Source organism: Dicentrarchus labrax, unplaced genomic scaffold, assembly GCF_905237075.1.
Source record: "Dicentrarchus labrax unplaced genomic scaffold, dlabrax2021, whole genome shotgun sequence".
NCBI classification, from domain to species: domain Eukaryota; kingdom Metazoa; phylum Chordata; class Actinopteri; family Moronidae; genus Dicentrarchus; species Dicentrarchus labrax.
The window spans coordinates 2,668,247-2,695,478 of record NW_026136712.1 but is presented as its reverse complement, the minus strand read 5'-3'; the positions used below and the strand labels follow the sequence as shown (position 1 = coordinate 2,695,478).

Sequence of the window (27,232 nt, the reverse complement as noted above, 5' to 3'; positions counted from 1 at the left end):
AAAGTAATGACACCCACTGAGAGACGGGGCAGCCATGGGTGGCGGGTCGGGGATGTCCCGAAGGACGGGTGCCGGATGTGGAGGAGGTGGGGGGGAGTCGGGGGGAGCGGGCGGAGGGTCCTGGGAGCGCTGTGAGCCGAAGAGATCCCCCAGGGAGCGCTGTTTCTGCTTCATGTTGCTGGAGATGATGCGGCGACCCCTGGTGGAGGGAGGAGAGCGCTGCGGGGAGGGGGTCCTTGGACGAGGGGGCTCCCTCTTGGGCTTGACTAGTGGCGGAGGAGGCGCCCCCTGTTTCTGCAAGCAGGAAGAAGTGGAAGATTATCAGGATGTAGCATGATGTATATAATAATGAAACTTAACAATAGCTCTATCTTTTCTAGAGAAATTTAGATACATTTGATTTTTATTTCTAGTTGTAGATAATCCCAACCTTCTCTTGTGGCACTGGTCCTTTGTTTTTGAGTTTGGCTAGAGCTTCCTCTTTGGGGTCACTCTTCTTTACAAAATGCCGTACAGGAGGTCTGTAAAGAGTACACAAAAGTTATTATTTTAAGTGAATGAGGCCATTGTGGGATCAATTTACTCCTCATTTTGCTTGAGACCCCCAGGAAATTCATGGTACTCCAACTCCTGGTAGTATCAGGCCCAAAAACGGTTCTAAGCAGATTCTGATGCAAAGGGAAACAAACCACCAATGACAGCATTTTACGATATTAGATACATGATTTTAGCATGAGTGCAAAAGATAAACTAAATCTGCTGATCGTGAGCTGTCAGGAAAATTGTAATCTGTATGAGCAATGTATATATTACCCCAAAGTCATGGGGTAACTATGATAAAACGTGTTTAAAACAGAGTTGTGTTCAGTGTGTGTCCTACTCCGACTATTTTAGCAATTCTTCATTATAAAGTGGAGGAAACCCAGAGATCATGCAGTAACTGTAAAATTACAAAAATTCATCATGCTTTAACAAAAAAAACTTATATAATATTAAGAAACACAAAACTATAAAGTGCATGTAGCTTCCATGAAGCACTGATGGTGGTTTTGTCAGTGTAGTCTGATCGACTGTAGCCCCCATTATTTTGGTCTGAAATGCTGTGCTCTAGTGTGACATCTAGTGGCACTTGCAAGGTTCAAATCTTCTCCTTCAGCTTTGCATGCTGGGATTTCTGACACCGTTTTAACTGGGTAAACACATTCCTTGATTTCCAACCTCTTTTCCTTGAAGGCAAGTATTGATTGACACCTGATGCCTGAGGATTTCTGTTTGTTGTTTGTCAGTTGAGTAGTTTGTAGTATGTTCAATCTCTGCAAGGTGTGTTCGGAAACTGAATTTATAGCTTTCTAATATTGAATATGTTACACAGCTACAGAAACTATAGTTAAAACATTCACAACATGTCAAATCAAATGATTTCACCTGATACTGGCTGCACAGCAACGCCACAGAGACATTGCACCTCCGATGTTTCCTAAACTACTGAGTGATGTTCTAGGCCTAATTCAAACTTCTTGTGAAGGTGAAAAGGTGTGCAAGGTCCAAGCAGGATCCAGCAGGATATCAGATCAGATTATGTATAATGTGTACAGACCTGACAGGCTCAAAGGGTTTGGGTTCTGCTTGGGGTCGGCTGTTGTACAGTTTGATGATTTCCCGGATGCTGGAGGTGGGTTCGGGCTGAGGCTTAGTGAGGGGAGCTGGGGTAGGGGCTTCTTTTGGGGGGTCTGCTTCTCTGGCAGGAGGGCTGCGGAGACGCCTCACTGTGGTAAAATAAGAAACTAAATCTATATCCCAGTATCACCAGATTCCACACAATATTATCTAGCCCCTTTAAATTGTTTCATTTTCTTACCCTCAGGCTTAGGTGCGGTAGGGGGGGTTGATGGTTGAGGTAATGGCTTGGAGGGTTTCTGCTGTCTGGGTGGGCCGGGGGTGGCTGGGTGAGGCTTTTGGGATTTGGATTGGCCTGGAGTCCCTGGAGGACAGTAGCGGAGAGAGATGGTGAGAAATAAAGAAATCCATGACTTAAAGGATGAGTTTGTTTTTTTAAGTGGGGTTGTATGAGGTACTTATCCATAGTCAGTGTATTCCCTACTTCTCCAAACTGTGCGATCTCTTTCCATACACTAACTGTGTACCCGATACCACCCCATTTAAAAAAGTCCAAAGTAACCCTTTAAAATAAATTGTATAAGAACATTACTGAGTATATATGTAATATAGAATGATACTGTTAATATGATGATTTGTAGTGCTACGTATAACATTACAATATTGATTTTAAGACATAAACACATTCATATTTTGGCCCCAGCCTCTCTTGCAAAAAAAAAAGCCAAAAGTATTACTAATGGATGCTTGCTAACTCCACTCACCAATCTGCTGGAAGTATTCCCTCTTTTCTCTGAAAGACTGCAGGTCATCTGGATCTGCTAAGTCCACTTCTCTTTCTGGCTGTGGAGGCAATGGACATGGGAACACAACATGTATATATATGAATATGTAGATCTTCTTCCTCTGTGCCATGGAGCTCCATGGTTGTCCAAAAACTATTAAAAACACACCAATGACATGTTACTTCATTACCATGAACACACACTAGTAGAAGTAGTAGTTTATTATGACTCAATCCCACATACACCTTCCTGCTGCTCCAAACTCTAGTGATTCAGAGTACAACATGTGGGTTAATCCACAGCTAAAAAGAGACCCCAACAAAAGCATTATTTCCTCCTGTTTGAGTGAAGTTTGCTAAAAGCTACAATGAGCAGCTGTTTTTAGAAATCAATGAGCCTTTTTTACACGTTACATTTTTTTGTTTTTTGTAACAGTTTTCAATTTGTGTACTTGGGATAGACAGGTTTGGTAACAACAACATCAACTAAATGGTAGGGTACAGATCTGAACATAAATAGGGACAGTTTGCAGAAATGTAAGAATAAAATAAAAAAAAGTGTGTAATAAGGATGTGTAAAAAAAAAAAAGAAAGCAGCAATGGACTATACTATACCTCTGGCTCAGGCTTCCTGTAGCTGGAGGTGCGTTTAGGTGCAGGTGCTTTTGGCCGGGCTGGTGGGGGTGAAGGAGATTGAGGCGGGGGTGAGCGTTCCCGTCGCTGAGAGTGACGTCTCCGTTGCCTCTCCTCCTCCTCCTGCTTTCTCTCCTGCTCCTTCTGCCTCTGCTCCTCCTTCTTCTTCTGCTGCTCCTGCTTCCTCTGCTGCTCCTGTGTCTGCTGCTGGGACAGAGTCATCGCCTGCATGGTCATCTGTTGGGCCTAAAGAGGTAGATGGAGGAATTAGGAAAGGTAGATGTGGGTGGATTCAAAAATGGACAGTGCTATATGAATAGTTTACTAAGTGTGCTTGTCCCCACCATGAGAAAGGCCTGCTGGTTGATGAGGGCCTGCTGCGTTGCTGTCATCTGCATGGGGTCAGCGACAGGTGGGGCAGCCATGGCAGTCTGAGGCATCATCATGGCTGTGTAGGAATGAATACGACATGAAATCAGTTACATTTAAATCCATAACAAGGGAATGATGGATGATTTTTTTACCGAGCATACTACGCTGCTTGCTCCACTGATAAGTCTATATATTTATATATATATATCCAAAATATAACAAAAAGTGATGTGGCAAAAGTGACTAATTTTCTTTAATATACATGTACCAGTGTGTGGGATTTAGCAGCATCTAGCGGTGTAGTTGCTGATTGAAATGTCACTGCTTCACCCTCTCATTACAAGTATGCAGGAGAAACTATGGTGGCTGTGAAACTTGTGAAAAACAGCTATCCAGAGCCAGTATTTTGGTTGGTCTGTTCTGGGCTACTGTAGAAACATGGTGTATACTGAAAACATACCTATGAATTACACACTGGAGCCATAACTAGATGAAAGGTTAATGTAGGAGGATTACCTGGCATGGTTGGCATCATGGGAGTTGCACCATAGCTAGGCATTGCTGGGTTAACTGGCATTCCTAGGCAGAGGCGACACAGTAACATAAAGATTAGAGAACTGAAAAGTCTGAAAGAAATGTCTCCAACACGACACAAAAAGTTTGATTCTTGGCGATACAAATTAACCTCCTCACTTACCCATAGGATAGCTTGGCATTGTCATAGGCAAACCTAAAAAAACAGAATGATCAGAGACTGAAACATTTCTTTCCAAAATGAGACCATAAAAGTTCAAACGCTTTCTTACAGTTTTTATAGGTAACATTTACACTTTATTGCAATGGCAATGGCATAGGCATGAAGTGCTGCTACCAGCTGTTACTTTCAACTGTAATTCTGTATTCATAATACTTTGTAGCATTACTAATTTGTAGTTCTTGGTTGTATACTGTATTATTGTTCATTAAAAATGTATTTTACAGGGTTCACCAAGTTGAATTTAAGACTTTTTAAGACCTGTGTAATACTCCATAGAATGTACGTTCATACTGACCAAAGTATGAGAGTCCAAACAACCAGTGAGGACAATACAGACTAGAATGTATAATTATATCACTTTTTTCAGGTTGAAGAATGGCTGTAATGATATAATGTTGTGTTATATGTAATGCTATAATGTAATTATACATTACACTAAATGATTATGGTCCACATGGTGTGGACTGTATTGTGGAGGTGAAGCAAGAGATCCAGTTTTCCTACCAGCTCCATACATGCCAGGTTGCATTGGTCCAATCCCTCCTCCTCCTCTCATCCTGCGGTTTAGCATGGCTACTCTTTCCATGTCCTACACACACACACACACACACACACACACACACACACACACACACACACACACACACACACACACACACACGTACACACACACGTACACACACACACAATGAGTAATGCATTACATTGTGAGTGACATGGCAGCCACAAGGAGGAGTGCTGCTACTAGAAAGACAGCAGGAAATACAAACCAGTGACTTCACACACTCAGTAATAAGATACAGCTAGAGATACAAAATCCACCAGAGAGAAATGAGCATGCTCAGTAAACCGTATTGGTATAAAACTTTAACGCTTTTCAGGAACAGAAGAACAGATCATTTACATTAAATCCAGTTACAGTTGAAAATAAATCTGATGACATCACTGACCGGAGGTCCTTGGTCCAGCACAGGGTCAAACAAGTCATCAACATAGGCATCAATCTGTCGACCACGGCCTGTAAATAGGTGGAGAGGAGATATTAGAACAACACAAGGATGCAGCTAGGCATGGTTGGAATTTCTTAAAAGTGGAATCCCATTGATACCCCCTCCACCACCCTCTGCACTGTTTATGTATTCTGTCATGTTCAAAAAAAACAATTAAATCACTTTATTTAGGAATATGCACTGTGTGAACATGCTATAAACTTACATAATACGTATTAAAACTAGTTTTTGATATAATGGCATTATAAGCAGTCTGAATTGCCATTTAGATTCAGTTCATCAATCCAGAACAAAACTGCATGTGGACAAAGTTGGCAACTAGCTGGTGAACACAGTGAGCATTTAGCAGCTGAAAAGCCAGATAGTTCCTCAGGAGTTGGACACTGACCACAACTAGACTTGGAACTTACCAGATGACCAGAAATGCAACTGAATGCTAAATGTCATGCTGGACATGTAAACAGGCAACTATTTGCCAAATTGTTTGCCATCAACTTTCTATGTCTTGCCATATCTTTATACTAAAAGACAGCACTCACCCCAGCCACACCCTAATCACCCTGCTGCCATGTGACAAGCGATACAGAAGTATCTGCTGCCATACCACCAGACTTCAGAGCAGCTTCTTTCCTCAGGCGCTTACTAATTAAATTCATCCTCAGCCCTTCATTAAATTGTTTTATTTGTAAGACTTAAAATTTATTCACACATCTACTGTGCATGTGTCGTCTTTACCCAGTTGGTAATCAAGCCTGAGTTGGGACAATGCAAAGTCACTTGATTACATTTGTGCCTGAGTTCAAACCAGTCTCAGTTACATGACCTTAAAGTTCAGCCAGTGCGAGTGCAGTCACTTGGGACACAATCAAGTGAAAGTACATCCAGAGTAACTGATAGACGAGCTGTTGCCAGGCAGAGATAATAATGCAAGGGTAAAGTATTTGATTTGTTGTTGTGCACTGTGTAATGATTTGGGAACTTTGCCATCGACCCTTTGACCCGTAAAATAAAACGCAATCTGCCTATACCAGGAAAAGAGCAGGCTGGCCAAAGGCAGAAGAGGACTAGAAGAAACATATTACCACCTCCAGGGTGTCACGTTGCAAGGGTGATACAGAGTCCAGTCCTGCAGGGCGGGACTGTGGACAGGTGGAAGGCAGGCAGAAGCCTTTGGGAAAGCCCTCAGTATGCTTCAAACTATTTGTTTGTACAAAGTGTTACCTGAACTAACCTGACTGTGCAAGATGGTTTGTTACACAAAACCATCGGGAAAGTCGTCTTTGGAACCTTAGAAAAAGGGCAGTCACTTCACCCAGTCAGATCAACAAACCATATAACGTAGTAAACTGGGAGAAGGGTAAAAACATCTTTTCCATTGAGAAAAGCCTTCAGTGCCGTTCTCTGCTTTTTCTTTCAATGAAGAAATACTCTAAAGTTCTGATTTAACTGATTCTAGCAGCATCTATGCTAACTTCTTTAGCACCTACTATCGTTGTTCTCCAGAAAACAGTCACTTTTCACACATGTTGTCACAAACATCTAGCATTAAACTACGCCCACAGCTCAAGTGCATAGCTTGAAGCCTGGCAAGATTCTTGCGTGATGTTGTGAGTCCAGCTGCCTCGCAAGGTTATAGCTGAACACCTCTTAAGGCAAAAGAAGAAGAGTTAAGAAATGTGCCAGTTGCAGGACTTCAATTCCCACATCAGAAAGGTCTGCTGGAAGGCGGTCTCAGATGCTGTTTGATGATCCAGTAAGTATTTTATTTGAAGCATGCTGATCTCTTCACACTGTCACACTTACCTTCCTGTGGATAATCTCTTCCCCAGGGGCGTCCCTCAAAAGGAGGCAGCCCAGGAGCTTGCATGGGAGGTGCTGGTGGGATGAAATCCAGATCTGTAACTGGCATTCTAGAGGGAAAGAGAGAGACACAGAGATGCTCACTGTGTTGGCACAATCCTGGATTGACCCTAAAAACTAATTACTTGTTAACCCCTCTACCTGTCTCCTTGGCTGCTGAACAGGTAGTCAGAGTTTGTAGAGGAGGGAGTCCCTGGGGGTGGCATCACTTCAGCTTCAGCTCCAGCCAGAAGATCCATGACAAAGTCCGAGCCGGCCAGGTCTGACCAGCCTTCATCAGTCAGAAGAGACACCGACCAGCCCTGCACCGCCTCTTTCACACCTCTAACACACGAGAGAAGAATGAAAATTAGCATATGTAGCAGGATAGAACAGGGAATATGGATATGGAATATGGAAGTAAAAATATTAACAAGTAAATGGAGGTAAACACATGCATGTTCAGAAGAAGAAGAGTACCTGAAATGAAGAAGCCACGAGGCCAGCTGCTCTCCTGTGGTCCATGACTCCACTTCAGCCGTCAGCTTTTCATCTGAGAAAGTATACCAAAGGCTTGTTATGGGTTTATAAAATAGAGTTGCCAATAACGAGATTAGTCCAGTTTTGTGGGAAAACTTAAGGTGGTTAAGAATTGCACTTTAGCAAGTCTCACCATTGAAGGTGTGTACATCCAGCAGCATGGTGCCCTTCCTCTGGTTGGTGGTCCACTCCAGCTGGGTCAGGGGGTAGATTCGGGCAGTGGGAGCAGGCAGCTGCAGAGATGTCAGCAGTTTGTGTTGGCACAGTGAGCGGTACTCCCCTGGACCACGGTCTGACACATACCTGCACAGGAAATACTGTAGTCTGAGTCATGTGCAGACAGAAGGTTAAGTTGCAGATTGCAACTAAATGAACACCGCTCTTGTCAGTATTTGACGACAGTGGTGGCAAAAAGGCCTATCTATAGCCAGTGTTTGGTTTGTCCATTCTGGGCTACTGTAGAAACATGGCAGTTCAACATAGACTCCATGGAAGGCAACCTGTGGCGTCTGTAGATAAAAAGAGCTCATTCTAAGCTAACAAAAACACAACAACTATTCCTATATACAGGTGATTATACACTAATGAAAACAAACCTATGAATATTATATACCATCCACTGTATAACCCCAGTTGGTAATAGAAGGCTAACCGCTAGTGTAGCACCTACTTGAGCAGGGGTTTGTCCAGCGTTGGTGAGGGTGTGAAGGCACTGAGGCAGCAGGCGAGCAGCAACCAGCCCCTCAGACTGCCGTGCTCCTCCTGCAGTCCCCACGTATGGTAGGCCAACTGTGCCAGGATCTCGTCCCTCAAGGCTGGCCGGCTCTGACCCTTCTCCACTATGTAGTTACCCAACATCTGCTCCTGCCAGCCAGTGAGGTCTGACTCACCTGTAAAACGCAAGATCTGAGGAGAAAAGGATTGAATAATAATAATAATAATAATAATTAAATAATTAAATTTGATTTAAAAATAATCTAATGTAATCTAATCAAATCTAATTACTCCTTTATACCAGTTTGTAAATCTCCAGGGCAGTTCTGGCATCTTCAGGCTCCAGAGGGGTGAGGGGGCTCTGGAGGGGGTATCCCTGAGGCTGGGACCATGTATCCTGAGAAAGACACAACATGAGGAAACTCACAAAAACAGGAAATACAATCCAATATAAGGTGAGAGTTTGTTCCTCAAACCACGATGAAGTGTAAGATATAGCAGGATTTACAGTTTAATAAGCCTTAATAAAATTTATTGAATGTAATTTATATAGATTTTGTTTTCAAAAATACCATAAGGTGAACTCTGACCTGAATTTCAGTATACAACCCTACATTGTAAAATGGGTAAATAACCTTGTATCCTTGATTATGAATGTGTGCATGTGTGTGCTCCAACCTTGCTCACCTTTAATATGGACTTGGCATAGCGAGAGAATGGGTATCTGTCTATATCCAGAGGCAGGGTGAGCTTGTGTTCTGCCTTCACCTGTGGAGGTGCGACCTCTGTCACACCTGATGATGGCGGCCGCCCTGATGGGAAACAGAACAACAATCACAAACTGACACCACGGTGGCAGATATGTGAAGACTGGAGTATTATCAGATCAATTTTCTAATGGACCCTTCCTAAGTCCCGCCCCCTTTTGGAACCTTGGTCAATTTTCTCCTTTCCTCTACTTAAATATGCTATGTGCTAGGCTAATTTATGTTGAAAAGACAACCAACTTTTTTTAACACATTGCTTAAAAGATAAAAGTGACATATGATAAAATTTTAAATTAGCTTATGTGAGAGAAATGTGAGCTAAATAGCTACCTAATCTACATCAATCAGTTGCTAGCCTATTAGCTAATGTTTTGCTATGTAGAGTAGATAGCTACTTAGCTAGCATTTTTGTCTGTCGCAAAATAAACAATTGATCTAGATTAGCTAGATAGCATTTTGCTAACATTAGCTAACTTAATATGTCACTTTTATCTTTTAAAAAGCTTTAAAATTTTAACATAGACAAGTCTAGCACATACTAGCATATCTAATGGTGTGTTCCATTTCCCTTGGAAGTCAGGGTTGGGAATGACATCACACCGAGTTGACAGTGTTCCAGTAAAAGAAGTTGCTAAACCAAGCTCTAGCCAGGTTAGCCATTAGCCATTGTAAGCGATACCAACGAATTACACTGTAATGTCCACAGACTGAAGTTGGTCAGTAATGTGTGTACAAATAGAAGTCATCTCGGATTTTGAGGTCAGGGTAGGTGAGGTTCTCCGGACTTTCCGAGTTGGAAATCTGACTTCAGGGGGCATTCTGGTTGAAATTTCCGACTTCCGAACTCGGAAAGACCGACTTCCCAGTTCAAATGGAATACAACGTAAGTAAAGGAAAGGATGAAGTTGACCAATATTCTGACCGAGGCTTTCTCAATTATCATTGGAGCATAGAGCGAAAAAGGGCTTGACTTAGGAAGGGTCATTCAGCTTTTAATGATGCTGACCTCCTGCACTGCGAAGTCTGGCTGACAGCTCAGCAGGGATCTCCAACATCCCCACATCCTGACAGGGAAGAGAAGCAAACGTACAGCACGGTTACCACAGGAGAAACTAAAGGTTGGTCCTTCTACTGGGGCTTAAATCTATATTTCGGATTAAATGTTACAGCAGGTTCAATGATACAGGCCATTTTATTCCCTTACCATTCCTGGAGAGACAGACTTAGTCTTTGTCACTGCCTTTACTTTGTTCTTCTCGTGAAATTCCTGAAATTGACACACACACACACGAGTTAGTCATCTAATCATATTCTCCAACCAGCATGGTTTCATAATCTAAAAGACATATTAATCCCTGATTTAGCCTCCTTCACCTGAGGCTCGTTGCTGATTCAGTATGGAACTCCACAGGTAAGTTACCCTCTTGTTATCCGGTTACATCAAGCACACTCAACACTCCCTCAGAGTGTGTTCAATCAGACCTATTCTTAGATACACGTCCTGTTATATACTCCTGCAACACCCACGGCCCTGTTGCCCCGCCTCACATAATACGCCATGCTGTTCAAGAGTCCAGAAAGTTCGTTTTTTATCAGGAGGTTTACAGCTTACAGAGAGGAAACACCTCAATGAGGCAGGGCAGCGTCACTCAGATATGATTGTGGTGATGGTCAAAACCATCCCATGTATCTCTGTCCTTCCCAGCATGTACAGCATTTGTACATTTGTATTCCGTGGTCAGTAGTTTATTCTGTGTTATTCTACTGGATACAGGTATCAGACCAGTTCTGTAAACAAATGTGAAGTATGCAGTTCAGATTAAACATGGGTGTGCACGTGTATTCACGCAGCAAACACTCTTCTTTTATCGTGGCCTCACTTCAATAACCACAGTTATCAAATAACAAAATAACTGGTCTCTACAAATATGCAGGCAGCCCAACCCTGCTCTAGCTCCACATGAGAGGGTTTACAATGACTGACCTTCCCAAACCAAACAAGTGTGTCACATAAAAAAAAAAAAAATCAAATCAAAACACACCTGCTTGTTTTCATTCAGGCCCGGTGGATTCGTTCAAATACCATTAGGAGCACTAGGAGGAGCCAGAGGAACCTGATTGTTTCACAGATTACCTGTCTCATGTTCTACTGTCAGGATATAGTGAAAGATTCAGAAAATATGACAAAAGTTACCTACTGCAGCTTTAAAGCAGATTATGTTACTCATCTGGAAAAAATGACTCATATATGCAGATATGTTCAGTGTTAAGTCATGAGAGATGTACCTGAAAGATTATCCACACATGATAAACACTGGCTCACTTTTATGGCTGTTGTTAACACACATCTGTTTTGCTCAAACAGGTAATTTAAACTGTGTTTGAATTCACAGGGTACTTGTTTCGTTTAAGTGAAGAGGATCATATTGTAAATCTGTACATTTATTAGACTTCATTTTCTGGACAAATAGCCTGGCACAGAACAAGACACAGTATCTGGGGTTTGTGTGTTCTCTTTAGGTCAATATTTATAAGGATTTAAATTAGCCTTGTATTATCATTGTTGTCTTTTTTTTAACTTAAGTTTAATATAAATGAAAGGGAAACCTGCAAATTTTGTCAGGGACCCAAATATTTTGGTTGGTGGCTGGTGGTCAAGACTGTAGAAATTTGGAAGCCTATCCAATAATTATTGAGATATTACAGACATTAATGGTCCCATCAGCCTTTTATTGTATACTCCCCTGAAGAAAAGTCTTTAGAGTCTTTACCTCAGTGGTGGGTACACCCATACTGTACACAGGTGGCGGTACCCAAACCCAATAAGAAGTAAGGGGTCTCATGTGGACAAAAAACAGAAGTGCCGGTACTCAGTACTGGTGTGTATTGGCCAATTTCAGACACAGATTATCAGAGAAAATAAAATGTTACCTATAGGACTAATGACACAAGAGTACACATCAATAAACCTTCAGTGGAATTAGACTTATATGTTAATTCAGGTCCCAGACCTCAGTAAGTGAATCAGTACCATAATGAATATGTAAATAGACAACATTATATCAGAGGTAGATGACACTCACTGGCTGATGTCCCTTTTGGCCACAAAATCTGTCAAACTACAAATCTTTTTTTTTTTAGTAACTAAGGTACAACTCATGATGAGTCCTAATAGGTTTGAATAGCTGACATAAGCAGCCTGTTCATAGTCCAAGCCTCATAAAACAGTAACACCAAATAGACTGACAGGAATTCATCTCAAGTAAAAGCAATAAAAAAAGGACAAAGCGGTCGGTTAAGTTTACGGCTGAGGCACGAAAAGAAAAATAGATGAAAAAAGGAAGCATCAGAAGTGTGTTTGAGAGACTGTTTTGAAACATGATACAGACTATCACAATTCCTAATTCACGCTATATTCATGCTGCAAACTCTTCCTCTAGTGAAATAGGCTAAAAGGCTGAAGACGCTGTAGCATCTGCTCTGGTGCAAAAGGTAAAAAGGAAGAATGGAAGCCTACCTGTTGGAGCAGTGGAGCTGGAAGTCAGAGAGACAGGTTTCTGAAGGCGGAAAGAGAGATGCAGTGCTGCTTCAAATTTCACTGAGAGGGGTTGAAGTCCAAGACCGGAGTGTGGCTGAGGTGTAAGCAGGGTGCGTGTATGTGTGTGTGTGTGTGTGTGTGTGTGTGTGTGTGTGTTTGTGTGTGTGTGTGTGTGTGTGTGTGTGTGTGTGTGTGTGTGTGTGTGTGTGTGTGTGTGTGTGTGTGTGTGTGTGTGTGTGTGTGTGTGTGTGTGTGTGTGTGTGTGTGCCTAAGTGACATGATTAATGCAAGATAAGTTAGAGGAAAGGGATGGGATATAATAAAGTAACTGTAATGTTGTCAAGGAAGAAACATTTACGAGAATGAACACGCCCAATGTTGTGTATGTAATGTATCTCTATAGCCAAAAGTCTTGATCTGGATTATATGATTTCGCTGGGAACTCTCCCCTAAATCTCTCTTTAAATTAAAGTCAGCCAACATTTCAACTGATTTACAGTAACATACATAGCCTACATAAAAACAAAATAACAACCTGACCTTAAAACCATTGACAGTATATATAATGGACACAGCATCCAGGTCTGTTAAGTGAAAGCAACGCAATGTGTCTTAAACCTGCATTCTATGTAAAGGCCAGCAGGGGGCAGCTCCACTGGCTGCAATAAAAAAACTATACCTTGCACTCTAATAGAGAATGAGCCTGCTTCTCACTTGCTTTATTAATGCAACATTAAATCCAAATAAATATTGCAATCATTCATACTATCAACACAGTCTATGTGGCAGGTGTGGAAAGTTTGGTTCACTCAAATTAACATATCTGCCCTATGAATGGAATTTAATTGGTGCTTAGTGATGATATTTCAATTTAACAACATTTATTTATATGAACAGCGTGCTGTTGCGTTTGATCAACAGAACACGCTGTTAACAGTCTTCATAGGAACTATTTATTCATTAGAAAGTAGTTCCACTGAGAACTGTTCAATGCAATTTCTGTCAATTTTACAGAGTAACAGTTTCTGTAAAGACACAAGTCTTTTAAAGCTAAATGACTTTTTAGCCATCAGCATAATATATAAAGATGGACGACATGACAGCTCTCGAAAACTGAAGCCAAAGCATCTCCTCTGGTGGTGACTGCAGTTTAGTGGAGACGCAATATCCATCTTTTATATGTCCATAGTTTTGGCCACTTGTTATGGCTAATACGTTAGCATACAGTTGCCTATTTACAGGCTTTGGAAGTGACGAAGTATATGTAACCAAGTTACGTAAACAAGATACAAAAAAAGGTAACTGTATTACTGTATAATGTAAAACGTGAATAAACGTAAAAAAAAACATTTCACATTCAAGTTATATTTAATAAAAATTGAGATTTTAAAATACATTTTAAGATAAAGAATTATATACTACCATGCACATGTGCAGTGCTTTACAAGTCTCACAACAGCACTCTGGTCTCGATTCGAAACTTTAAGCTGTCAATTCATTATCATGGCCTATAGTGAAAAAATGTCTTTAAAGCAGAAAAGGAAACTACATCATATTACAGCGCCGTTCTGTCCTGTAGCGATGGAAATGCCCTAAAGGCTACTGCCTGAATTTGCTTTTTTCTTTAAAAACACACAAATACAATTTATGCTAAAAGTCTTGATTTCCATTTTCTTTTCTAAGGTTGCATTGTCCTGTTGTCTTACAGAATATGTAAAAGTAACAGAGACTGTTGCAGCAAGTAAAATCATAACAATGAACTTGTACAATGTACACATTTTCAAATTAAAAGTCATTTTATAATTTTTTATAGGAACCAAATTGATATGGGCAGCTTTAAATGTAAAGTTTTAATGTTTAGAGAAATATAAATTAAATTCCATTAATATCAGTTATATTGAGGTGGTAGATACCACTAGAGATAACAAGAGAAAACTGATTTTAAAGATAATAATTTGGGTTCTATATAATAAGGCAAAAATTGCCAATATAGGTAAATTGTGAATACAGACCTTTGACAATACAGGCAGCAATAAGGCTTAAGTCATTTGAGAGGAAATGAAAAAGATCCCAGTAAAAAAGACTACACTTTGACCCCAAACATGGATATCAAGTTGTTGTCACCGAGAGGGCATGGACATATTTTTCCTATTACAACTCATATGCTGTCGTATTAAGCTATATTGTGTAAGAGACACTGGGCAAAGATTTATAGCACAATAAACTCAGCAAACATAAGGTTGCCAAGAAACCCAGCCAAGGATCGATCTCTCTCTCTCTCTCTCTCTCTCTCTCTCTCTCTCTCTCTCTCTCTCTCATGTCTACCTTCCTCCAATGGCGTCTCTTGATGGTGTTCCTGGTTATCATCATCACCGCCCAGAACTGGGTGAAGGACTGTCTCAGACGCTTGTAGTACTTCCTAGAAGAAGAGAGGGGGCAGCAACACACAATACTCAATGTAAGTCTATCACTGTCTGACCTCATTTCAGCCCGCAGGTGAAACCTGGCCCTCTCAGCTCAGCTTTCTGATCCATCTCTAGGTTTTCTTCTATTCTTCTCTGATTCAGCCTTCACTACAGACACACTTTCCTTGCTGCATCTCTACGTGTTTATTTCAGCTGAGTTGACCGATATGGCAACTCTCTATGGAGACTCTCCATCTCTCAGTTGATGGGAGTGAATGAGGTGTCATCTGGAGGTGGAGTGCTTTATTTGAGTTTTCCCAGTCCTTCACACACTGTTTTCCATTTTATATGTTGTACTCCAGCATCTTCTACTCTAATTATTATGGACTTAAACACACATTAAATAGGGCTGTGTATTGGCAAGAATCTCGCAATACAATACAGGGGTTACGATTTATTATATTGTGATACTGTAAGCAAGGTGATATATTGCAATTTTTTAGATCTAATTTTTGGAAAAGTGTCATTGTATGAGGAACACCACCATATGCATAAAATAAAATATAATATAATATATAATAAAAATATAAAAGTTGCAACCAGAACATTTTAATTCAATTTTATTTGTATAGCGCCAATTCATAACAAAATTTATCTCAGGACACTTTTCAAATAGAGCAGGTCTAGACCGTACTCCTTATAAAATTATTTACCTGACAGTTTCCACCATGAGCAAGCACTTGGCGACAGCAGCAAGGAAAACTTCCTTTTAAGAGGCAGAAACCTTGACCACACCCTTCAGCTCTAGGTGGGTGGTCGTCTGCCTCGACCAAACAGTGTGATCTGCATTTGTATTTACCACAGTCCCTGTAACATCCAACATTACAGCCCTCAGCTTACAACACTGCTATCTAGCGGTTGGGGGTTTAAACACAAAAATGAATAGTGTTTTTGAGAATCAATATAATATCACAAAACTAAATATCATGCCATCAAGTATCCGATTAGAGTCTGAACAATATATCAGTCGACTGATATATTGGTTGACCGATATATCGGAAGACTGATATTATCACCCAAAATTGGCCAGTTTGCAGACATTGGTATCATATCAGTTAGGGTTACATAATTAATCACATTGTCCAAATCGCAAGAAGCTGCAATTTTTTGATAAAGGTCAAGTGTGTGAAAATTTTAATTGTGATGCAAAAGTTATCATTCCCACTAATCATGGGTAATATTGCAATATGATGTTTTTACCATATCATGCAGCCCTAGTATCTGTATCAGCATATATGTTATTCAATATGCGCCCATATGAAAATAGTTTTTTTCCTAAATATAATGCAGAAAAAAATGCTTACGGTAATATTTTGTCCCTGCAAAGTTTCTCCAGCAGAGTGCGCTGTGATTTATAATACTGTGGCAAACAGCACAGAATGAGAGAGAAGAAGCAAGCTCAACTAGAATTGGTTGACATATACATTATATGTTAAATTATTGAACATGTTAAAGAATATTTAATTCAGATTTTCTTTAATAGCTATTTGTTTAAGAAAGCAGCCTTCGGAGTACCTTTGAATAGTCCTATTAGTGCACAATCCACATATCTTTACTATATCAACTATACCATCGGTAATCAGTATGTTTCCCCCCACTAAAATCAATAACCACCTTAAAATTTAGTATCGATACATCATTACATCCCTAACATTAAGCCAACTACAAAACCAAGCAAATAGCAAGACTTAAAGAAAGTGGATTTTCAGTTGAGAACTGGATGTGATCTTTGCACTGGTTCCTGTGTGTCAAACAACAGATTTTAAAGTACTTCTGTTGGTATATAGAGCACTGAATTAACATTTCTGATCTGCTCTATTATGGAGCTCTCAGACGCTCTGGAACAGGTCTGCTTGTCCCCAAACTAGACATGGAGACACAGTGTTCAGTCTCTGTGCTCTACTGTATGAATGTGAGGCCCGTTAATAACAGGAGAGCTGCCGTCTGCAACATGAGATCATTTCTGTCCTCTTCACTCTGACAAGTTTCAGTAATAACACTTCCCTCCCTCCCTCCTTTCTTTCTCTCCTTCCCCCTTTTTTCCTTCTTTCTTTGTTACTTTCTCCTACTTTTGTTTACTTTCATTATTTCCTCATTCCTCCTTTATTTCTATCTTTCTTTTCCTCCTCCCTTCCTTTCTTTCTATCTTCCCTTTCTTTCATTTTTCTTTCTTTTCTTCCCTTTTTCTTTCCTTTGACTTTCCTTCTTTTTCATCTTTCTTCCTCTCCTTTCCATTTTCTTTCTTTCTTTCTTTCTTTCTATCTCTCCTTCCCCTTTACTGCCTTCTTTCTTCCTTTCTTTCTCCTTCTTTTGTTTCCCTCCTTCTCTCTTTCCTCCATCCCTCCTTTACTTCTACTTTTCTTCTTCTCCTTCTCTCTTTTCTTTCCATCTTTCCTTTCTCCCTCCTTCCCCTTTTTCCAATGTTCCTTTCCTCTTTCCTTCTTTCTCTCTTCCTTTAACTCTTTCTATTTTTTTAACCAAAAACACAGGCTCCTGACTGGAGATATCAGGTTTTCCCTCAGCAGCAGAACTAAACTCCACTCGTCCTAACGAGTATTTTTCCTTTGGAAACTGGAGAGCATTTTACTGCTGACATCATTTTGATTTCAGGACTCGTATAACAGTATTTCCTGTATTTTATTATGTCAGTTTGTCATTAAATAGATGAAGAGTATAAAGAGAAAATGGAACTGAATAATCTCTACATTATGTCTCCTAGATGCAGCTTTCGTCACCCTGGTGCTCCTCTCCTCTCTGCTCTCCCTCCGGTCTCTACCTGGCCTGGTGTCCTCGGATGTGGCTCTGGATGATGATGGCTTTTTGTTTGAAGAACTTAAAGTTCCTTCTGCAGAGGAAGCCTCTGATGTTCCTCTGGATGGTAATAGCAGCCCAGGTCTGGGTGCTGCTCCACTTCTCCTCCAGCTGCTGGTACAGCAGCTCCTTGAGGAACACCTAGCACAGATAAACAGAAGAAACAACTTGATATACCAATTCTACTCACTTTATATATGCTTCCCCTAGGTAATATTATTAGGAATCACTCCATTAACTCACTGTTATGCAGTTATATCTGTCGATTAAGCCAGATGAAATTAATCATCTAAGTTACAAACATGTCTTAAGGACATAAAAACCTTGATGAGCTGCAATTTTCTCATGCTAAACTCGCCCCCCCCCCTCACTTGGCCCCAAAAACCTTAGAGACTCACTGTCTAAAGACATAGTTACTCTAGATGGCATTAACTTGGCCTCTAGCACCACTGTCAGGAATCTTGGAGTTATCTTCGATCAGGACATGTCATTTAACTCCCACATAAAGCAAAGCTCTAGGACTGCTTTTTATCATTTACAGATTTTTACAAAAATTAGACACATCCTATCACAGACAGATGCAGAAAAACTAATCCATGCATTTGTTACTTCTAGGCTGGATTACTGCAACTCTTTATTATCAGGTTGCCCCAATAAGTCCATTAAAACGCTCCAATTAATTCTGAACGCTGCAGCACGAGTACTGACAGGAACTAGAAAAAGAGATCACATCTCTCCTGTACTAGCTTCTCTGCACTGGCTCCCTGTAAAATGTAGAATTGAATTTAAAATACTCCTCCTCACCTATAAAGCTCTTCATGGTCAGGCCCCTTCATATCTTAAAGAGCTCATAGTACCCTATTACCCCACTAGAACACTACGTTCTCTGAATGCTGGGCTACTTGTGGTTCCTATAGTCTCTAAAAGTAGAACAGGAGCCAGAGCCTTCAGTTACCAAGCTCCTCTCCTGTGGAACCAGCTTCCAGTTGTGGTTCAGGAGGCAGACACCCTCACCACATTCAAGAGTAGGCTTAAGACATTCCTCTTTGATAAAGCTTATAGTTAGGGCTGGATCAGGTGAGTCCTGAACCATCCCTTAGTTATGCTGCTATAGGCCTAGACTATCGGGGGATTTCCCATGGTGCACTGAGCTCCTCTCTGCCTCTCTCTCTCTTTCTGCACTCATTCATGTCCCATTAATGCATGTTACTAACTTCACTTCTTCCCCGGAGTTCTTGTGCTTTCTTGTCTCGCAGGTTCTTGTCGATCCTGGTGGAGCCTCCTACCATGGTCCTGCTTGACTGTCATTGCTAATATCACTGATATTATTGTTAGTATTATTATTACTATTATTATTACTACAGTTACTATTATTACTATTGTCACTGCTCATTGTCCCCCATTATTGTTGTCGTCATCATCTTCTTCATGTTCATCATCATTATCACCATCAGTTGTTGCTACTGTTGTTGCTGTGCACCTTTGTCTCTGTCTCTGTCCTTCTGTCTTTACCCCATTCTCTCTCACTCTCACTCTCACTCTCTCTCTGTCTCTCTCTGTCTCTCTCTCTCTCTCTCTCTCTCTCTCTCTCTCTCTCTCTCTCTCTTTGTCTCTCTCTCTCTCTCTCTCTCTCTCTCTCACCCACACTGGTCGAGGCAGACGACCACCCACCTAGAGCCGGGGTCTTTCCGAGGTTTCTGCCTTTTAAAAGAAAGTTTTTCCTTGCCCCTGTCGCCAAGTGCTTGCTTGTACAGTCTAGACCTCTATTTTGAAAAGTGTCCTGAGATAACTTCTGTTATGATTTGGCGCTATACAAATAAAACTGAATTATATTCAATTCAATTCAATTCAATTCAATTCAATTCAATTCAATTCAAGTAGTCTAGGCCTATAGCAGCATAACTAAGGGATGGTTCAGGACTCACCTGATCCAGCCCTAACTATACGCTTTATCAAAGAGGAATGTCTTAAGCCTACTCTTGAATGTGGTGAGGGTGTCTGCCTCCTGAACCACAACTGGAAGCTGGTTCCACAGGAGAGGAGCTTGGTAACTGAAGGCTCTGGCTCCTGTTCTACTTTTAGAGACTATAGGAACCACAAGTAGCCCAGCATTCAGAGAACGTAGTGTTCTAGTGGGGTAATAATCGAATAATTGAATTGAATTGAATTAAATTGAATTGAATTGAATATGCACAGTCAGAACTTGTAATCAGTGTCGTCATGAGTTGGTCAGCACCTTGGTGAGTCCCAGCTGGTACTGTCCCTCCTCTGCGCCAACCATGTCCAGCAGAGCCACCGTCTGCTCACTGTCTGTCTCATTCAAGCGCTGGGTCAGCAGCACTCCATATCTGTGAAACAGAAACACACGTTGTCTTCAAACTCTTCTTGGAAGTTCCTAAATCCAAGTAAAATGATGTAAACAAGGCACATGATTTGTTGGTGCATGCATCATGATTCCTCAACATCACTTCCAGCTGAAACTCCACACAGCCAAGCGTGGGTGTAGAGGGAACTCCACTCTGCATTAAGGGGGGTACCCAGGAAGGAGTGTCCTCAGCCAACTGGTCCTGGGGCTGGCTGACCTTTCACCTTCTGATATCACAAACCCCAGCCAGCCTCAGAGCAGTTTCACTATGACTAAGATTAGACCTAACCAAATTATAACTAAATAAGAAAAAGTAAAACACATCACTTGTTGGAATGATATTACACACTCACAACACAAGATAGAAACACATTTGGCACACCCACACAAACCCTAACCCTAACTCTAACCCTCCCACCTCCGCTGACTGAGACTTAACTGTTAACCTTGTAAAGCACCACTCTTCTTTTGCACAATACTTCGTAAAATTGCACAAGTACAGGAATACTTGTGTGTTTGCAGCACCTCTCAATGAAGTAGGAGTACTGTATACGTATGGGGAACCCCTCTTTCCTGATGTGGATGGTCTCCAGCATCCCAGCATGCCTCAGCTGAGCCGACACGTAGTCTACGTCAAAGATCCCAGGAAGCTAACAGAGGACATATGAGATATGGTAAATATGGTCATATGTTGACTGCTGACAGTTAGCCAGCATCAGTGTAAAGTATCTGGAATTACCTTGACGTAGTTTGGCTTCAAACAACGAATAAAAGTGGTTTTGCATCTAAGAGTTAAAGGACAAAATGTTGACACGTTATTCATCAGGAAACAAGCATGCAAAGACAGTGTGAGCAGCATCTGACAGCTGTTTTATAGAACTGAAATTAAATATCTACACTCTACATTGAGTAAGGGGAATGAGCTTTTCCTCTGCAACAGAAAGAATGTTTTTAAGTTGTTTAGGCTATTCGTAAAAATGTAGTTGTTTCAGCCAGTTTTACCAGTTATTTATGTCAACACAACTTAATAAAATAATCTTTGCATCTTAAAAGTTTTATCTAACCACTAAATTTGATTTTTTTATCTTGAAACCATGCATTTATTTAATTTGACAATAGGTCCAGTGAATTACTTATAGAGTGTACAGGTATATGTGTGATTGACATGTTTCCATGGACAGTCCTCACTCAGTCCTGTGTGATGTTTGTCATCTTGTTAAGTCTGTTGTAGAATGTCTTTCAGTTATGATTCCCACCAAACGAAAACATTATGAACCAACCATCATTACTCTCATATTTCTTTCCATGACATTTACTAAACCGACATTCTCTACAAACCGCAGCTGATTTTAAACACATGCAGTCAAACTGTGTCCCTCCGAGCGACGCTCTACTGCCTTTCAAACTGGCCGACAGCTCTGATAATGACGGCTCAGTGTCAGTCAGTCTGGTCGGCATGTTGGTACCTCTCCAGGCGGGTGGTGAGTTCGGTCAGGGACTGGAGGAAGTGTGAGGCAGCAGTGGAGGGCTGCTGACGGAGGCCCTTCCCTCTCCAGCCCAGTTCTCTCTGCTGAATGTACCCATCCTGAACCTTCCGAAACAGCTCTGACACCATCTGACAAACAGGGCCATGTGAAGAAAAAATGTAAAACTGTCAGAAAGAGCTTTTTTTATTTATTTATCTACCTACCTACCTAGGCGTGTTTTTAAAAGCCTATGGATGTGTTTCATTTTGATATGTGATATCTTCAAACTGGTCACTTTGGTATTTAGTATTTCCCTCAAATTTTTACTCTATAGTAACCCCAAAGTAATATTTACCGGTGTAAGTTTAAAATAAATGTGTGGCTTTAACATCATTAATTACATTAATCTACAAACTTACAATAGGAAAATAAATGCAATGCGTCTTCCTCTTCCTCCTTACAGAATCTACATAATGATGACTGTGCAATGTTATACCTGTTTAGTTGTTTTTTAGTAGCGATAGTAGTGATTTTATAAAATATGTTGAGTTGAAAGTTTCTGCAGTAGGAATTAATTGTTTTGTAAATTGTTCTGAAAATTTGTTTCCAAGGTATTAATATAATAATATTAAATTCATCTTCCCATGGGAAAGCAACAAGGCCTCTGTTCTCTAAAATAAATGTATTAATCATTTATTAATCTTTGTTTTTGCTAACCATTTCTGAAAGTAGTAGTAGGTGCACAGACCTGCTGTCTGTATCCACCTTTTTTAGTTTCCCCTTCCACACTTTCGCATCTTAATGAAAGCATTAAGAATGCTGCATATAGCCATACATATAAGAAAACTGATGGGACGTACCTTTCTTTTGGGAAAAAAATGGCCAGTGACAATTACAAATTAGAACAACATGTATAATATAATGTTGCAGAATTTCCTGCATTACTAAGGAAGCCCTGAGATGCAAGTGAGAAAACAAATACTGGTGAACTCCATGCGCTTTAAACACAAGGTACATATTTATTTTTCTTTAGGCTAGAAATTTACCAGTCAGTGCTAAGAGAAATTAAAAGCCTCTTGTGGCAGAATGGATTATTACAACAACAACAAACAGGCCAAAAAAAATTTGAAGTTGAGATGCCTTTTAACCCTTTTAGATCACATCCAGTCACACCGTTCACCTATTTAAAATGCCAAAAAATACAATAAAAAATATGTCATATATGCTTACATGAGCTTAAACCAACCTATTTCAACCAATAATATCATGCCATTCACCCATTAATCAATCCCCAACTTTAAGCTACACAGAGCTAAGATTCATTAGCATGTGTAGAGTGTTTCTGGAGGACCTCACTGAAGTTTATCACCGGGTGAAACTGTATCCTATTTTATGGAGAAAATATTGTCTGGATTTCCCTCTGATGCCCTGCTCTGCCTCTGCTCACTGCTGCTGTTTGGTTAGCTGCCGTTAACGCTCATTGAGCGCTATTGGCTATCGGGCTAGTTGCCTGTTTCTACAGCAAATAGCATAAATATTATACATTTCATTTATACTTTAAGGAACCTAGAAAGATTATCCAGGTAAAACCATTTTTCATGTGTTCTTACGTAATAAACACAGGAAAGAAAACAATTTTTTTTTCTCACTTGCCATTCAGGGCTTCCATATGTTTCTGTATGAGAGAACGTTTCAAGACAATTTAAGAAAAAGACATGAAAGAGGAAAAAACTAAAAACCTTCACCAGTTTGACAACTCACACAGAAATACAAATACACAAACAGAAGCAGAACCCCTGCAGGTCGTACACAACAACAGAGTATTCCTGGGAAGATTGAACATTTGTAAATATACCTGCATGTGAAATGTAATCACTTTTGTTATTATCTTATTGGCTTGTATAATTTGTTACTGTTGTCTATACATAGCTGTCTACATGTTTAGTTTTAGTGTTTAGTTTGTTAGTTACCCATAAAGCACTTTGACCTGCACTTGAACGGTGCAATTTGACTGATACACAAAGTTGTGTAATCTGATGTGTGATCAAAATCTCAGGCAAAGGGCTTGTTCTGTAGCTGCTACACATGTTTTTCTATGCTACGCAAAAAAGCCCATATCAGTGTGGGTCTAATGCTGTCGGTTCACCTTTAACCGACTCCTGGCGAAAAGCTCCACCACTTCTGTCCTGAACTGGTCGTGGTTCTTATTCAGGAAATTGTGAACCTGGAAAAACAGTATTTTTTAAATACAAATGTTCTCACTGCATTGGCTTCTGTTCGATAGATGTGCTGAATGTAGCAGTGTGCTGTGCCCGATACCTGGTAAGTGACAGCTCCAGCATAGTGATAGATAGTGAAGACTGGCAGTGGGTTCTTAGGCTTGGCATAGTAGGGGCTGTTCCCATGGTGGTAGTGGCACTTCTGGAGGAAGGTGTGGTCAGTGGCCTGATAAAATACAGGGACAACACTAAAAACTGATTTCAGATTCACTTCTACTTTGTATAAAAACGTATCATAATTCTTGGTAAAGTAAAAGGGTTGATGTATGTGTGTGTGTGTGTGTGTGTGTGTGTGTGTGTGTGTGTGTGTGTGTGTGTGTGTGTGTGTGTGTGTGTGTGCGCGCGTGTACCTGGGGGAGGCAAGTCTGGTCGTCCAGTATGCGCAGGATGCCGTGTGGTCTGGAGGAGATCAGCTCCAGACAGGAGTGGAAGTCCTTGAGTGGCATGGGATACCACTGGATCTGTTCTGCACTGTACTCCTCCTGCAGGAAACACACACATCATAAAAATATTGCAGTCTACACTCAGTTTAAGTGTGTAAAAGCATTTATTGAAGGTGCTCTTTGCTTGAAAGAATATAAATTCTTGCTTCTATTGGTCACGTTTCCTACTGGGTGATTAGAACACGGACACCAAAACCATTGGCTTACTTACTTAGTAGGTTTTAGAAGTGTTGAGGTATATTTTATTTAACTTTAGAGAGAGTTTTTCCCTCCTGCTTTGAGTCTTCATGCTAAGCTAGGCTAGTCACCTTTTGACTTCAACTCCCTACTTAACACACAGACATGAGATTGGTATCAATTCCAGAATTGCAGAAAGAAAGCAAATAAGTGTATTTTCCAAAAGTGTTCTAACACTAATCAATCAACTCTAGCTAATTAGCTAAAAAGTCATGCTGAATGATGACACTGGATGATACAACCAGAGGGATTTTTCACAGCCCAAAAGTTTTTCCTATTAATGCCTTATAACTGATCTATAGGGGATTAGTAAATTACTTATCAACCATTGATAAGCCATTAATCACAGCGTATGGGCTATTTATAAATTGTGACTTATTAGAAAGTGGTGCCCTAAGGTCAGTTGATCTTCGTGGATCCAGAATAAAACCCACTGACCTGCTCCTGGGCGATCACTGCCTTGTTGACAAAGTGCTGCAGCTGCTCATTGGCAAAGTTGATACACAGCTGCTCAAAGCTGTTCACTCCCAGGTCCTGCAGAAGAACACAGAGGAGCTGTAACGTCAAATCCAACACCATGAGCACATCCTCAGTTAAGTTTTCAGGTCTCAGTCCAGGCAGAATACCAACCTCAAACCCGTAGATGTCCACTATGCCCACAGTACTGTCCATCTCTGTGGGACTTAGCCAGTCATTGATCTGCTCCAGCAACCAGTCAAACAGCACTGAATATAAGGCTTTGGCAATGGCATCTCTGTAAAAGAGGACAAGGAGGAGAAGAACCTTTAAATGCAAGATAAAACAATTCCAAGTGCTCTCCACTGGCTCTATACTTTAAGATCTCTGGACCATGGGGAACACTACTCAGCCTGTGAAAAGCCCTGCAGGAGCTATTACAAAGTATGAAAAATTAACCCCTGATGATATCATAGTCAGGGTTACACTGGAACAATTGAAGTGCTAAATTTATTTTGGTTGGACTGACTTGCCTGCTACTTGGACTTATATTCAGCCTGCACCAACATTTAAGGAAATTGTCTTACCTGGATTCTATGGCACTTTCCACAGACAGAGGGCAGTAGATCCTGTCGTAGGTTGTCTCCTGTGGACAAGAGAGCTAATTAGTTTACATACGTGCAGAGGTATAAACGATAACTAACTGCTGCATGTGAGGCTACTGACTGTGACTCTGTGAGTGATGACAGTCTGCAGGGCCTCGGAGGAAATTTGCAAGAGGCAGCCAACCCTCCTGGCCTCAGCCTCGCTGAAGATACGAGCCACCTCAAACGACTCGCTCTTAAGAAAAAAACCCAAGTGAATTATGATATCAGTGTCTGATATGTTAATTCTGACCCTGTCTTCTATACACACACACACACACACACACACACACACACACACACACACACACACACACACACACACACACACACCTCATATGAGCTGAAGCACATGTTGCCGAGCTGCAGGATAGAGGAGAGAATGGCCCAGATGGTTGAGATCTGGTCAGCATGCAAACCGATGGTCTCAAAACACTGAACCAAAAGCTGGAAGTCCTGCTTGTCCTGCTTCCCCTTCAATTCACAGAAACCACCCTAGAGGAAGACAGAGAACAAATAAATGTGTAACATGTATGTGAGCAAAGACGAAGAGAAAACGTTACAAAAAACAGAGATGGAGAATTATTCTGGAGAATTGATGTCTGATGTACTTGGTTTAGGTAGTAATAGGTCTCGGCTCCCTGCAGGTAGAGCTCCTGTTTGTCCCAGTCGTTCATACCTGCCAGCAGCTCATAGAACACATGGTAGTTCCTCTCCTCATTGGCCTACGAGTGAAATGAGACAAACCTTAGAGAGTGACATCAACTGAGTTCATGACTTTTGATGATTTTTGTGATCTACTTACAGCATAAACCACCTTACCAGAAAGAACGTCAAACATACATTCTTAGTTCTTAGGACTAAAACTCAAGTCAAAGGCTATAGACATGCTATGCCAGCAGCACTGTGTGTCATGACTGGTGCGAGTGGGGCAACGGGAATAGGACCCAAATGCAGACAATAGAGGTATAGCTGGTGCTGATCAGTGACTTACTAAAAAAATAAGGAGCAAAGGCTTACAGGATTATGAGGCTGGCAAAGGTCAAAACCAGAGAAGCAGTCCAAAATAGGCAAACAGATTAATCTAGGAGAAGAAAGGAATCCAAACTCCAAATAATCAGACAGAAGACCAAACCTAGTCAGTCTATTATATCTGCATGTACACAGCACTACAGGATACTTCTACTATGTGACACGCCTTTGAAATAGTCACAGTTTGGATGGGTTTAGAAAAAAAACTGTTAAAAGTTAGTATGTTTATCTCAGGTGTTGTGTCATATAGTAAAGTGGGTGTGTTGTGTATTCTGCAATACTGCAGCTAGACCCTCTAGGTCAAACTGGCAGGTCAGGCAGACAAAAACAGGTTCAGGTATGAGGTTAGGACTGGGTTCTGACTTGAAAGCAAAGGCATGAGATATTTAAAAATCTGGGAGTGAGTGAGTGGAAAAGGGCTCATTAGATATTTGCAGGCCTGATGAAGAAATGAGATGCAGGT

General features: G+C 40.8%; 1 protein-coding gene across 1 annotated transcript in view; it reads right to left on the bottom strand.

Annotated features, from left to right (window-relative positions):
* Nucleotides 1-27,232, bottom strand: part of myo15b (myosin XVB) — a 50,595-nt gene that overhangs the window by 14,334 nt on the left and 9,029 nt on the right. The window contains exons 11-45 of the mRNA XM_051416720.1: nt 26,349-26,462; nt 26,071-26,232; nt 25,820-25,933; nt 25,681-25,739; nt 25,268-25,391; nt 25,076-25,171; nt 24,308-24,439; nt 23,998-24,123; nt 23,825-23,902; nt 21,679-21,827; nt 20,952-20,997; nt 20,738-20,862; nt 20,084-20,195; nt 17,813-17,988; nt 14,897-14,990; nt 10,238-10,300; nt 10,040-10,097; nt 8,954-9,078; nt 8,568-8,663; nt 8,223-8,458; nt 7,686-7,855; nt 7,493-7,565; nt 7,175-7,357; nt 6,977-7,083; nt 5,114-5,181; nt 4,668-4,752; nt 4,104-4,136; nt 3,923-3,985; nt 3,379-3,482; nt 3,017-3,280; nt 2,382-2,460; nt 1,859-1,981; nt 1,598-1,766; nt 431-521; nt 18-294 (exon numbers count right to left, since the gene is read on the bottom strand). Of these exons, the coding sequence (XP_051272680.1) occupies nt 18-294; nt 431-521; nt 1,598-1,766; nt 1,859-1,981; nt 2,382-2,460; nt 3,017-3,280; nt 3,379-3,482; nt 3,923-3,985; nt 4,104-4,136; nt 4,668-4,752; nt 5,114-5,181; nt 6,977-7,083; nt 7,175-7,357; nt 7,493-7,565; nt 7,686-7,855; nt 8,223-8,458; nt 8,568-8,663; nt 8,954-9,078; nt 10,040-10,097; nt 10,238-10,300; nt 14,897-14,990; nt 17,813-17,988; nt 20,084-20,195; nt 20,738-20,862; nt 20,952-20,997; nt 21,679-21,827; nt 23,825-23,902; nt 23,998-24,123; nt 24,308-24,439; nt 25,076-25,171; nt 25,268-25,391; nt 25,681-25,739; nt 25,820-25,933; nt 26,071-26,232; nt 26,349-26,462 (4,174 nt within the window). The remainder of the gene's footprint in view (nt 1-17; nt 295-430; nt 522-1,597; nt 1,767-1,858; nt 1,982-2,381; nt 2,461-3,016; nt 3,281-3,378; nt 3,483-3,922; nt 3,986-4,103; nt 4,137-4,667; nt 4,753-5,113; nt 5,182-6,976; nt 7,084-7,174; nt 7,358-7,492; nt 7,566-7,685; nt 7,856-8,222; nt 8,459-8,567; nt 8,664-8,953; nt 9,079-10,039; nt 10,098-10,237; nt 10,301-14,896; nt 14,991-17,812; nt 17,989-20,083; nt 20,196-20,737; nt 20,863-20,951; nt 20,998-21,678; nt 21,828-23,824; nt 23,903-23,997; nt 24,124-24,307; nt 24,440-25,075; nt 25,172-25,267; nt 25,392-25,680; nt 25,740-25,819; nt 25,934-26,070; nt 26,233-26,348; nt 26,463-27,232) is intronic.